Consider the following 14,988-nt stretch of genomic DNA (forward strand, 5'->3'; position numbering starts at 1 on the left):
GTGCCATGGCTGTAATTATGAGAAATACTGGAACAAAAAACTGCAATACTTGAGATAATGATTACTTTAAACCAATCTTGCTTTAGTGACTTCTGATTCTTCATTCCCTGTCATTTTCAGAGGAAAGACCCTCTATTTTTTAAATATATATTTTATATATATAAGTATTATTTTTAGAACAGAGTCCTGGGATTCACTGTCATTGGTTCTAACCCTTGTGTTCAAGGCCTCCTCTATGATTTTTGAGAAAATTACTGAACTTACCATGCTTTTCCATTACACCTATAAATGGATGTAACAGAAATTTAAAAAAAAAATTAATGTTACATGCATACAGCAACTAAAAATTCCCAATCTTAAATTCTATGAAAGCGAAATCTGTAAAGACCGAGCTTTTGTTCTGATGTTAAAATCATTTAGTTTCTTTGTTTGACTCATTTGGACAGGGAATACCTTCCATATTTATTCAAGAAAGTATTTCCCTCTATAGTTCTTCTCCTCCCTTTTTCTCACACCCAAAATGTTATAGCAATTGCTATTCATATTTTTAAGTGTCACCACTGTTTTCTTTATTAACAGCTGCTCCTGATAATATCCTTCGAAATCTTACAGAAAACTCGTAGTTTCAAGTCTTCATTTGAGCAAAATCCTTGTTTGCACATTTTCAGCATGCTTCTTGAATATATGTAGGCTCTTTCACTACTAGACATCTAAAAGTTAACTTTCAGACAGTTAAATCACCCAAGGGATCCATTTATAGTCAACAGAGAGAAATTGCTACCTTCAAAGGGCAATTCATCTTTTTTATCTTAAGGCATCTTTTTTAGGATGAAATTGTCTTCTGGAGGCCTCCATTTCATACTATTGGCTATAAAGACAGCTAAAGGTTAAAGTTTGGCAATTAACTTTTGGGTATCTAAGCGAGGTCCAATGAATTGCAAACATCTTATTTAGCAGTTCTACATAAAGACGACACTACGTGCCACCAAAATATTACAGGGCTCTAAATTTCACACTCTAAATGCTGTCTGGTAACACAGTGCTCCCCAACCCTCTACCAATTATATGAATGAATCTCACATAGACAAAGGATTTTGTTGTTAAGCTTAACAGAAAAAACAAGCAAACAAACAAAAACAAAACAAAACAAAACAAAAAATTATAAAAGTGTTGTTTAGATTTAACGTGTGTAGGCATTGAACACTTTTTGAACTCTATATGTTCTTTACTTTGTCAGATAATACTGAGTGTATTGAAGGACAAAGTGAAACAATAGGAAGAAAAGTGAAGTACCAGAGGGAAGAATAGCATTTCCTGATGAAATAAAAATAAATTACTCTTGACTCACTCTAGGTATATGTCATACATTACATGTGTTTCTGTCCACAGAAAGAAAGTGGACATCAAAAGAAAGATTCACCTGAAGAGAGAATGGTGAAAAGAATGGATCTGCCACAGCTTACTGTCACAGTGACTGCAGATAAGATGCAGAAGGAGGAGGACATCAATAAGGGAGGGAGAGCACGTGTTGCTTAGGCCATGTCTGGACACTCTTTTGTCTACTGCATTGCATGTTCTCAGAGCAGAAGAGGTGAGGAAATGCCTTATGATGGAATGTATCTTATCAAAACATCTGTAGATTCTTTGTATGGTCTTCTTATCTACGCGATATGGTGACCTGGTACTATCCATCAGTGTTAAAACTCAGTGTCATCGTTTTCCAGCAGAGAATCCATATTTGGATCAGAAGAGTAACTTCTCTCAGTCCCACAGTGGAGCTATAGGTTCTTCCTTGTTAATGAAAATTTCAGGTGAAAACTGGATGCATTTTTCCTCCTTCATGATGTTTCAGTGTATTCAGCATCAGGAGGTGTTTAAAGACACATTGTATGCATCTCAGTTATTTTCCTTTTAATTAAAGTTGAGAGAGACTACTTGTTATGGTGGTTAACTTCCCTAAGAATTTTCAGAAGTATATTTCAAAGGTAATGGATTCATTAGCTCATTTATAATTTTTGAAATAAATATATTTTAGAGTTATATAACCTGGGCTTATACAACTAACTGAAGGAGAAGATTGTGGGTTATCATGTCTCATCAAAGACAAGTGTTTGCTTCTAACCCATGAAAGATTCCTATTTTACTGAAATGGTTGGCATTTAAGATGTAGTTGGCTGGCTGGTTTGGCCTAAGTAACTCTATGATTTCCCATTCATTGTGTAAGAAGATTAAGCAATTGGTTAGGGTCTTCAGGGACTATTAGGTTGATAAGTATTTAAAATATAGATTCTGTAGTGCTCAATGTTACAACACTAAAATATTTCTACAGGTCAATTTTGGTCTCCAAAATTAGAAAATAACAGAACTTAGAGGTACTTGTAATCAGACCTATGTAGAAAATCCTAAGGTCTTTTTGAATAGACTATCAATTTTGCTGAGTATGTGTTCCAACCTGTGCAACAAGAAAGTTGAACCTTTTAGTGAATCTCCCTTTTAGCTAGTTTAGGAGCACTTGGAATATTTGACAGGGAAGGATTAAAAGAGACAAATTTTAAATGACCAACACAAATTATCTTTCTGTATGTTGGAAATGGCTGAAGTATTTTGTCCAAAATAAGCGTCTTTACTGGAAGAATAGTCTGTCATAGCAAATTTTGAACTCAGTCAGCTGAGGTTTGGCAGAGCTATATGTAGCTAATTTCAGTGGTTGTCTTTTCTACCGACATTGCTTATAATGCAATCTCAGATCTATCGGCAGTTATATTCCATCCCCTTAAATAACTAATCCTATGGGTGTTCCAAATAGAAATACTGTCAACAAAATCTGAAACATGCATAATCATTGCCTGGGTTCTTTTGCATATATAGGTTTTTAAAAGCTAAAAAATCTAGGTTTGAGAAGGAGGGTCTTTCTTTTGCAAATTGTGTTTTTCCTCATACTTGAAGCCATCCAAGATCTAAGGAAGAAACATATGTTCTTATAGGCTGACATTTGAAACTTATGTTTTTCTAGGTTTCTGAGATGTTACCTTGCCAACTATGCCTTACAAATATGTATAAAACTACTTTTGGCTTAAATAGTTTTCTGTGAGTATTTTTCATATTAAATTAACTTCTGACAATGATATTGAATACTGAAGAATGGTTGTGTAGCTCTAGAGTCACAGAATAACAGAATGGATAAGACTGGAAGGGTCCACAGTGGGTCATCTGATCCACCTTCCCTGCTCAGGGAGGTTCGTCCTACAGCATAAGATGAACACAGCACAGGATTGCATCCAGATGGTTCTTGAATGTCTCCAGTGAGGGAAACTCCACAGCCTCTCTGGGCAATCTCTTCCAATGCTCGGTCACTCGCACAGTAAAGAAGTTCTTCCCCTTATTCCTATGCATCAGTTTCTGCTCATTGCAATTGTCCTATTGCTTGGCACCGCCACAAAGAGCCTGGATCCATCTTCTTGACTTCATCCCTTCAGATTCTTATATACATTAATGAGGTCCCCTCTCTTCCTGAGGCTGAACAGGCCCAGCTCCCTCAGCTTTTCCTTGTAAGAAAGATACTTCAGTCCCTTAATCTTCGTTGCCCTCTGCCAGACCTACTCCTAGAGTTCCATGTCTCTCTTGTACTGAAGAGCCCAGAACTGGACACAGCACTCCAGATACCTCATCAGGGCTGAGTAGAGGGTTAGTATCACCTCTCTTGACTTACTGGCAATGCTCTTCCTAATGCACCCCATGATCCCATTTGCCTTCATGGCCACAAGGACACACTGTTGTCTCATGGACAGCTTGTTGTCCACAAGGACCTCCAGGTCCTTCTCCACAGAGCTACTTTCCAGTAGGTCAGTCCCCAGCATGTACTGGTGCATGGGGTTATTATTCCACAGATGCAGGACTCTGCATTTTCCCTTGCTGAATTTCAGAAATTCTTCTCTGCCCATCTCTCCAGCCTTTTGAGGTCCTTCTGAAGGGCTGCACAGCACTCTGGGGTATCAGACACTCCTACCAGCCTTGTGTCATCAGCAAACTTCCTGAGAAGGCCTCTGCCCCTTCATCCAAGTAACTGATGAACAAATTAAACAATATTGGACCCAGTATTGACTCTGGGGGGACAGCACTAGTGACAGGCCTCCAACTAGACCTGGTGCCACTGATTATGACCCTCTGGGATCTGCCATTCAGCCAGTTCTCAATCCACCTCACTGCCCACTCATCCAGTTCACAGTTTCTGAGTTTGCCTATGAGGATATTGTGAGAGACAATGTCAAAAGCCTTGCTAAAGTTGAGGTAGACAGTAACCAGTGCTCTTCCCTCATCCCCCCAGGTAGTTGTTTCATTGTAGAAGGCAATCGAGTTGGTCAAGTATGATTTACCTTTAGTGAATATATGCTGACTACTCCCAATTACCTTCTTGTCATTCATGTGGATAGAGATGGCCTGCAAATGAGGAGCGCTATCACCTTTCCAGGGACTGAGGTTAGGCTGAATGGCCTGTAGTTCCCTTGGTCCTCCTTCTTGCCCTTTTCAAAGACTGGGGTGACATTTACTTTCTTCCAGTCCTCAGACACCCTCCTGATCACCACAGCCTTTCCAAGATGATCGCAGGGAGCCTCATGGATCAACACTCATGGATCCATCCTGTCAGGGCCCATGGATTTGTGTATGTCAAGTTTGCCTAGGTGGTGTTCTCTAACCCAATCCTCCTTGATCAGACTTCCTTACAACATTCCTTTACCCAGGTCTCCCGGTCATAGACTATTGGGGGCTGGTCTTGTCAGTGAAGTCCGATGCAAAGGAGGCGTTCAGTAACTCTGCTTTCTCTGCATCCTCTGCTACCAGAGTCCCCTCTCCATTTAGTAATGGGCCCACATTTTTTTTAGTTTTCCTTTTGTTATTAATGTATTTTTTAACCTACTTGACATATCATCACTATTTGTTGTAATAACTATAACTGGAAATCAGTTATGACAATGAGTCTCTAAATGTAATACATATTTTACAAGGTCACTTCTTAAATTTATTATGACCTTTTAAATATGAAACTCAGTTTGTTTACTATTAGCAGTTTAGGGGTTTTTTGGCATTTAACTTTTGCTCTTATTTTCTAAATAGCTTACTTTTCAAAACTATAGTTGAGTCTTTTGATGATCCTCCATTGAAATGATTCTTGAGTTTTAAACTTGTTTACTGAACTATATGAAATTGTTATAATATTAAATAGTAGTAATAAAATATAAAGCAAGTGTGAGAAAAACTGTTGCTCTAGTCTCTCTACCTTCACAGATTAAATTGGTTTATTTCCATTAAAATCAAAGATTTAGACTCACACTAGCAAAGGTTTAGACTTTCTCTGGTATGCCATAATTTTGCCTCCTCAGAGTGCCTTACAGTGAACTATCAAAGAAAGAGATCCATTCCTCTCTACAGAAACAATATACCACACATTCCCTTTGTAGCTGCTTCTGAGAGAGTCAGTCATTTGAAATTTTTTTGGCAAAGTTACAATAAAGTGCCACAAGAGTGTTGACAGATGCAGCTTTGTGTGCCAGCATCTGGCTCTGTTTCACAGTAGGATGACATAAGCAGGTAATAATGGATAGCTATTTTGCTTCTGTGGGATGGTGTCAGGATTATATGCTGATAACATTCCAATTGAGAGATCAATGTCATTCCAGAGTTTGACCAAAGAGACAGTTTTTGGGGTGAGAGTGGGGTCAAAGAGAACCTTGTTCAAATGAAGATCAGTGGATATCTTCTCATTGTTTCTCATAGCTGAACAGAAATTTAAAGAAGCAATATTTAGACTCCAAATGGCAGATAAAGTTATTGCAAGAATTGAACATTAATAAAATAGTTATACATTTTTCAACAATTAAAACTTAATTTTCAGTTTCTCATACACGTATTTAAAATCACTCTTCCTTAATTCTTTCCTTTCAGACTGATTGAACAGTATTCAAAACTCTCCCAGATTACTACAGGAGTAAATTCCTCTGTCATTCAATCATCTCCATTTATGTCATCAGCAGAAAAAAAATGTGTCAATAAGTGTTTCATCATATGAGCTGCTTTTTGATAAACTGTCGGACAATTAGCTGTCAACTCTGAAGATGAATCCAGATGAATCTCTTCAAATTTTGGGGTACAGTACTGCCCTCAGAAGGCAGTAAAAAAATAAATATTTAGAAAATAAAACTGGAAAAGTATCACAGCTCCCTTACTCTTTCTTTAGTATTTCACTAAAACAAATATCTGGCTTGTTTATTTTCTACCAAGGGGGAGAGGGCTATTGAGTATTTAGCATCAGAAAGCATGTCACCATAGAAAACAAATCCTATTCTTTTGCATTTTTTCTCAAATGTTAAAGCCCATAATTTTCCTGCTGAATTTCTCCAAACAAGAAACTGATAAATGCTACTTTCTTATTTATTACAATTGATTTTTCTTTCTTTTCTATTTGTACTGCATCGAATATATACCCAGAGAAAGTACACTGGTATCAAAGTTGTTTCCATGTAAATGTGATGTAATGAGGTGAAAAGTTACACCTTGTCATTGAGACATCCACAACACATTCTAGTCTTTAATCGAATAGGAGTGACACTTAAAAATAGTTCAAGAGCCTAAAGTGTTTTACTATCTGAACAGCACGGGGCAAGTATTTAACTCCAGTGCTACAGCCCACCCACAGCAAACACAGGCATTTTTACTTTCAAAATTAGGTACTTATTGCTCTAGGGGTTTTTTGCAGTATACTTCATGATCTTTCAATATTAATATACCAGTATCTCAATTTGTTTTATATTATATGGCAAGTATCATACTGACAGTCTTGAAATTCTCTTACCACATTTTGTAATAACAATAATACCTGTCTTTTGACTGAATACTTCTTGGTAACGGAGAAGAGGTACGCCTTGGAAGAAGACTGTAGACGTGAAGGATATTCAGTCTACCACTCCTTTCTGGGACAAAGTAATCTCTAAGACTCCCTATGGTCACTCATCACAATTTGCCTGAATTTCTTGACTCTCCATGTTTGTCAGGTTTTCTTCCTTTTTGTTTTTTCATAAGCATATTTGCAAAAGGTAAGGCTTCAATGATTTTTTAATGAGAACGTGGGATGACTCTTTTACCCTATATGATACACTCTTGTGATGTACGCATGCCAGAAATCCTGATGATTTTCTCCAAGCAAATATTTTTTCAACAGTATAAGATTAGCAATATTATCTACATCAGTTTCCCTGACATGGAAATACACAATAAACATATCAGGGTAAATTGATGAGAGGAAAAGATATGGCCACATTCCTTTGTAGTCTAGCTGTTATCAGAAAGAGGTATGTAGTGGTATAAGCTCCACAGAGTAATTGGGTACTTCCGTGCAAAGATTTTAGAAGGTCTAAACTGTGGATAATATCACATCTGTTCTCCTACTGTCTTTGTTGCCAACTAGGCAACTTGAAGATCATCCAGCAGTGAGTCCAGAGTACTGTGAAATGCAAGTGGTTTAACTGAAACTAGAACACCATAAAACTATGCACACAAAATAACTTCTAAGTGATTAAAATGAAAACAAAATCAGACCATGAGTAGAGAGTGTGCCTGTGGAAAGAAAAGGTGCCATGTTATGAAGAAATACCCGAGATACTTATCACTCTTAATTCAGCAGTATGCAGCATGCACAGCCCCATGCTAAGGTGGCATGCAAAAAGAGAAACACACGAGAATCCACTTTATGTAGCTGCAAACCAAAAAAGGCATTTCATCAGAACAGCTCCTTGATCTGCCAGAGTAGTTCAGGATGTACTAACATAAAGCAAGCTGGCAAACATTGCAGGGAAAGCAGGGAGTGAGTGGGAAAACAGGTGTATGGCTCAGGAGGAATAAAATAGAGTAGACCCAGTTAACTTAGAGAATCATGTGCTCCATGCTAAAAGAGTGACCAATTAGTGTCCCTGAAATCCATCCATATGGGTGAGAATTTCAAACTCTCTAAGGCCAAAAGTAGTTACAAAATTAAATTTTAAATTTTCTACTAAAATAGAACCTTTTCTCCTACCAATAAAAAATAAAATTATGAATAAAAACATTAGAAATTCTACTCAGAACAAAATACAGGAATATCAAACAAATTATCAATTACATGAAACTGTGTAAGTCAGTTGCCTTCTGTATCAGAAAGGCCATCTTGGACATCAGAAGTGCCAGTAGAAGAATAGAGGTACCAAAGTTCTTAATAAACAAACTTTCCACCTTTGGTTTTTAAGTTTTATAAGTAAAACTTGGGAAATTAACCCTGGAAGAAGTGTATATTAATTCTTCATTTACAGGCAGCCAGGAGTACAAAGCAATTTGGACAGAGAGATTTGTTTCTGCAACAGTACTCCCCATACTTGGTTGAGAAACAGTAGTCCAGCGACAAATAAGATCAAAAAATTTATGCTTTTGAGGAAAGGTGGTTCAGCAGTCCCTCTGAGAAACTATCACTTATCACAAGCATGTTAGACAGAAAGTAAAAGAAATTCTCAAGCTCCATTTCTCAACAGATAAATTCAGAAAGCAATTTTTTATAATGTATACAGTAAACCTCAAGTGGGCTACCTATAAATGTCTCAGTAGACTCCAACTGGTCACTGTTGCAGTCATAATATTCATGAGACAGACTTCTGGTTTAGAAAAAAAATTACTTTATGGCTAAAACTCTGCTGTTATCTATTGCAAAGGGCTGAGAACCTCAGATACTTCTCTTTTGTAAAAAGTAAAATAGTAGTCTTAGAAGTTAGTTAATATTGATACAATTATTGTGATTTTTAGGAGGATCTGCATGCAATTGGTCAGTATCAGAGACGAATAGTAGCTAGAGAAACAAGAAAACCAGCTAACGCTGCATGAAGCAGCTTAGCAAGAATTTTTCCTTATTTGGCTTCCTATGAATTCCCTGCGTATATTTCATTCATTTTTTATAGCTAAGACTTCAGTATCATGACAAAACTTTGCGTAAGTGAAGAACATTTCAGTTTCATTTGTTAAAATTAACAGAAGAGCATTAACTGACCTCCAACAGGTTGTTCATGTAACAGTGTATTAAGTTATATGTTTTGAAAAGTGTACTTAATTAATGAAATGTAAGAATCTGAGTTTTACTTTTAATTTTAATTATTTGAGGATTATAAAATGCCATCCTAAGTGATCTACTTTTCTACAAATTCCTTCTTAAAATTAATACAAAACTAAAATAATCTAATGTAGGAAGTAATTAATATAAATTTTATAATAGCAATATTGCAAAAATACTATCAAAGAATAAATACTGAATTGCTATCATTGAGATTATACATTCATGTATTTTGCTTAAGGAGTCTAATAAGTGGGTGACTGGTCTTATAAACTCAAGAAGACACAAATGCATGTTTGACATAAACAATCCTACAGAAAGCCAATATACTTGTGTGAAGGAATTTTCCATGATGAAAATTGTGGTTTTTTTTCTCCTTCACAAAAGGCACTATTGAGATTTATATAAATAATTCCTGTTTTAAAAGTATTACAGTGTCAAACTGACTGTAATTAAATTCCTCAGCTGATTTGCACTCAGATCTCTTTGTTTGGACAAAGTTGTTTATCATAAATTATATAGACTGATAAAAGGATAAAATATACCAGATTTTCAAGCTAGTTGGATATTAGGTTCAGGGTGTTTTCCCCACATTCAATAAAATGAATTATAGTAATACTTCAGTTCACAAAAAGACAGGGTGAAATGAGCAGGTTGCCTGAGAAAGATAGCAACAAACACTACCTGAGCAATGTTTGGTGGCACTTGCCTCAATGATTTCTATAAATCGAGGTTGAATGTACCTGACCTTTACCTTGCTTCTCAGAAACACATTCTGGATGCTTCAGCATTGCTTTTCAGAGCTAGTGGGTCAACTAAAGCTTGTTGGCAATTAAAAAACATTTGAAGGCAATGTTTTTTGGGGTTTTTTACCTCCCACAAAAACGTGTCTGGCTTCACCACAACAACCACCCACAGTATTCAACTTCGGGTGTCAAGAACAACAGGTCAGATAGCAGTTGCTTTACAGGTGAAGCCACAGGTGAACTTTAGGAGATGTTTAGGAGATGTTAAGGGGCTGTCCTTTTCCATTTCACCTGCAAATCTACAAAGTAGATTATTTAAGATGCTTTATGACTTTTTTTCACTTTTTGGGGCCTAGAGCTGTCACCCTAGTTGTTCGTTCACCTGTAAGGCCATCTGACGACCCAATGGCCATTGAATGTCTTTCAGCTGTTTAATCTGTGGTTTCTTAGCACAGCTTAGTCATACCACATTGGTATGACACAAGACAAACATTGGAAAGCAAGAGTTTTTTATCTTCTTAAATTCAAGTCACTACAGAATTCCCTCTCTACCTTGCTGCTCCCCTTCACGGTTTTCCCGGTTTCCTTGTAGTTGGAACGGACAAAACTGAAAAGAACCTAAACCTTCCCTTCCCACAGCATGTCTACTCTGCCTTCAGAGAGTGTCAAACAGGACAGGGAGCCATCTGGAAAAAAGGGGCTTTGACATGTGTCACGGCTGCTTGTAAATGTCAGAAGAACCTTAAGAAAGATCTTGAAGATCTCCATGCAAGTATTTGTCATGTGATTTGTTGATGGTACAGCTGTGTAAAGGCAGAAACTAGGTCATTCACACTGGTACAGGCAGTTACTTTGTAAATTAAAGCATACTTGAAGATCTCTAGAAGGTTTTGTTACTCTTTCTCCCCCTATGAGCCTAAAACAGTTCCTTCATTTATAACCAGCTGTCTTTAAAAGTCATAGAGGGGGTACAATATTTTGTTCCCTTGTAATGGAACCCCCTACCTTTCCATGTCACTCTTTGAGAACAGGCTTCACAAACCCTTTCCCTACAGAATCCCAAGATTTTCATTTTCCCTCCACAAAAATCTGTGTCCTTCTCCTCTTTGTGAGAGTCTTTGTGTCTCAGCTACATCCTTAGGACTTCCCAGCTCTTTCTGAACCTGGGCATGTCAAGAAAGGATGTAAGCCACAGGACAGAGATAAGAAAACCCATCCAATTCAGAAGTATACTAGTGGAGAGCTTGTTGAGCAAATAACTGACTAAACAAAGTTTGTAAGGCTTAGTATATCCTTAAATATTCTCTCCTCGACTCTTCTCATGAATATCATTGCTTTTCATTCCCAGGATTATGTCCTCTCTATAGTAAGTCCTCTTACGCTAGATTTCAGCAGGAAGAATACCTATTAACTAAGGTCAGGGTAGAGTGACTGAATAATGTGAGATGATGCTCAGTCATCATCAGTAGCTCCATCTTCTTTTTTGGTGAGGAATTGTCTGTGTTAGAATAGATTAGCATGGAGATGTGGGAAGAGAGAATATAAAGCACAGAAGTAATAGATCAGCTAAGGTATTTTATGTACTAAGAACAAAAATGACTGTTTCATTTTTGAAACATTTTGGGCTTAAGCCTTGTTATTTGTGGGGGAAAATCCCCAACAAATAATAAGCTATTAACAATAAGCTTCTTCGTTTTGCATCTCATCCAAAAAAAGCAGGGAAAATTTTAGCAATTTCTACAGCCTTCCTTTGACTCTATTTTTAACATAATCTTGATTTTAATTCATGCATTGTAGGCAGAAAATTAAAAGCTTTAAGAAAACAGCCATTAGCTCTTATGCTTTATTAAAACTATTTGCACACTCTATTGCTCTTAAGAGACCTCCCAATGACACAAAATGCACTTTTAATACATAAAGGAGCAAAAACTCTCAGGGAAACAGAAGAATATTAGAACAGAGTCCAATGATATAGGAAAGTACCTGGATAAAAATCCCCTTGCGCAAACATGTCAATCACATAGCGACAGAACGCATATTGATCTAACAGAGCAAAAAGGAAGAAAAGAGTAATGAAGAAAGTAAATTTAACATGTCATTTGTATTTAACAGTGAAGATAAAGCTTGGTAGTGCAAAGACATTTCAGTAGTCTTTTTATAAGTAGTCTTACACATATGTTTGTGTTTTTTTCCTGACCTTCAATTAATTCATATGTTCCAAAAGCAACAATTGTTGTCCAGGTCTAATTCAAAACCCCTACCGAGAACTGCAGAACTTCCAGTACGCCAGAGCTAAGAGCTCTTCTTCTGGGCTAGCAGTGCACAACTTTGGTTTTGGCATATATCCTAACCCCATGCACAATTAGTGTGCAAATTGCTGTCTGGACACAGGGCTCAAAGACTTTTCTTTATGCTTAAAGACTAATTTCAGAGACAGGTGATAGAAAATTTTAAAAAAGTTTTGTATTGTGGTATTTTGTTAATATAGTTTTAAAAGTATAATAATGCTTAGTGAATGGGAATATAAAGAGAACTCCGTGTACTTACACTCCAATAGCAATGAGACTTTTCACAGAATTTTAGTTTCACTACAGAATTATCTTCTAAACACTAATCTTTAAAAACATATATGTGTATATATTAAATCTGTATATATATAATATATATATATTAAAACTAAACTATTCAGAAATTAGGCTTTGGAATCGAAATGAAACTCAGATTCTAAAAATGTTGATAGTCTACTGATTTCTCCTATACATAGGCAAGTTGGTGACTTTAATAAAAATTTCAAACATTAAGAATGTTGAAGAAAAGTTATCAGTTGTAACTGAGTACCCAGTGGACTATAAGGGCCAGTAGCTTTGAAAATTAATGTTGATGACTAAATGCCAGCTGTGGTTAGCTAAGTTAGTTGCCAGCTGTCCATGAGTGAAGCATATCCATCCATCTGTTCTACACTCTTCTAGCACAGTTCCTACGCTATAGAAGTTACAACACTTCCTGTCTCCACTGCCTGTTGTATCTCTGTCCTACTCGCGTAAAAAGTCACTTGCTTTTGCTTTACCAATTTCAAAATAAAATTATGCAGACTTCGAAATAATTTAAGTTTTAAAAATGGCATTGGAGTTATATCTAAATGCAAAATGCCATTCCCAAGTATGTGACACTCATTATAATATTTGCTTTCATAAATAGTTCACTGAAGCATCAGTATAATTTGATGCTGAGGCATTTATGTAGTTGCTTCTGTGTTGACTGTCATAGAAGTCCTTGGATGTGTGTGTTAGTGAGATGACAAGGGTAGTGCTAGTCAATAATGTAGAGCCTTGGGCAAAATTTTCAGAATGTACACAGAGCTGTTTGCTGTAAACATTGTTTTTGTTCTAATGACTATTCATAATTTTTATTTTCATATTTAGGAATTCAAATTTATCATTTTTTGCCTGGCTTCAACTTTGGATTACATCCTTAAGGCTGTAATGTCTGAACTAGGTCTATATGATAATTAAAAAAAATAAAGTAGCAGCATATGTGTGAGAAAACAAGTATATACAGATCTGTGTTCTTAAACCCACCTAAAGCCACTGAAGTCAGCAGTTGTGCAGTTGCAACTCAGACCTCAATGACTATTAGTAAATAAAATGTAGCAATGCCAACTCTTCAGCCCACAAAGCTGATGACAGGGCACAGTTCTTTTTCAAAAAGCTGTTTTCCTTACCTCCCTTTTGCCAAAACAAGCTACCTTTATCCATGCTGCCTGTTGAGAAGATCCCCTGGACCATTTTGGGGCAAAATGTCTGTACAAAAGTCTGCTGGATGGCATGGTAGAAAGCTATGGCAGGGGACAATAAGCTATATGGACAATCACAGGAGAGTGCAAGCCTGTGTTGCTTCCATATAAATTATGATATAAACATAGCCTGAGGGCCTAGAATCACACAATTTCATTGATATTAAAATATTCCATTCTTTCAACATAGTAATATAGTCCAGGAACAAAACAGACTGTGTTATTCGTTATGCGTGTGAGGGGTTTCATTGTTTATTTTTAGTTTGTTTTTCTTCTGAGGGGCTTTTTAGTTTCTTTTTTGTTTGTTTGTTTATTTTATTTTGTTTTCATAAATGTAATTTGAATAAACTTAAAAAAACCCAACCTTAATCTTGATTGTACCTGAGAACAAAGATTTTATATTCATTTCCTCTACATAGGATTTCTTTAGCAACTCAACCCCTAAAAACTGGGATTTATAAAACAAATTGAAGACATAATGTAAAACTCTGAATAACAAAAATACAATTTCTACTGTATATGAATTAGCAAAGTGCTCTAAAACATCCCATTTAAATTCATGAGAATGCTATCAATCAGCAAAAATTGAAATCTAAGAAATTTTAAATTAATATGATTTTTCATATGTCTATTCATGGCTAAAAATCCCTTTTAATTTAAACACCCTTATTAAAAAGGAGACTTTCACACTATAATTTTCACCTTATAACTCTGTAATGGTGGCCCAAATATTCATCTAAGTGCTAATAAATCATGTCAAAGTTTGGGACTAGATTCTTAATGATAAAAGTACTCAAAGATATTTCTGTTCTTGAACTTCATGTGATTTACTCAGGGAGATAACCTATGTTTTTTTAATTTCAGTTTGAGTAAGAAATGATGCAACAGCAGGGAAATCATAACAACTTTCTGTGATCAGTGCTATATTTTTTATTTTGTTTCAGATAAGCCAGTAGAACTACTCCCTTGACCAAGTAAAAGTAAAGATTGCAGGATCATGAAATCTTGGTAAAACTGCATTGAATTTAAAATTATGTTCACCTTGGATCACAGTGGGACTGAAACATAGAAATGAATTTTCTGAGAGTATTCAGCTGGGCAGCAGTGGCTTATGGAGGAAAAGGGAAGGACGACAGTAGAAAAGGCAGCTTTCACTGCATGTGTGTAGCCCTATCTCCAGTGATAAGGGCAGTTGAAGAGGCTCCTTCCTTCCACCACTCCAGCTGCTCATTCTCACTTTCACCTAATAGAATTCTGTGCAGAGTCACTGGGGTCACATTCCAAAGCAGACTTACAAAGGGATCTGTTAATGTCTGATGCCAAGATGG

The 14,988-nt window shown here is 36.4% G+C and overlaps 1 protein-coding gene across 1 annotated transcript in view; it reads right to left on the reverse strand.

The window, feature by feature from the left end:
• TRDN (triadin) overlaps nucleotides 1-14,988 on the reverse strand; it is a 111,056-nt gene that overhangs the window by 22,445 nt on the left and 73,623 nt on the right. The window contains exon 12 of the mRNA XM_039384440.1: nucleotides 11,851-11,910. Within this exon, the coding sequence (XP_039240374.1) occupies nucleotides 11,851-11,910 (60 nt within the window). The remainder of the gene's footprint in view (nucleotides 1-11,850; nucleotides 11,911-14,988) is intronic.

This window comes from Pipra filicauda, unplaced genomic scaffold (assembly GCF_003945595.2).
Source record: "Pipra filicauda isolate LSUMZ 115617 unplaced genomic scaffold, ASM394559v2 scaffold354_size748207_pilon, whole genome shotgun sequence".
Classification (NCBI taxonomy): domain Eukaryota; kingdom Metazoa; phylum Chordata; class Aves; order Passeriformes; family Pipridae; genus Pipra; species Pipra filicauda.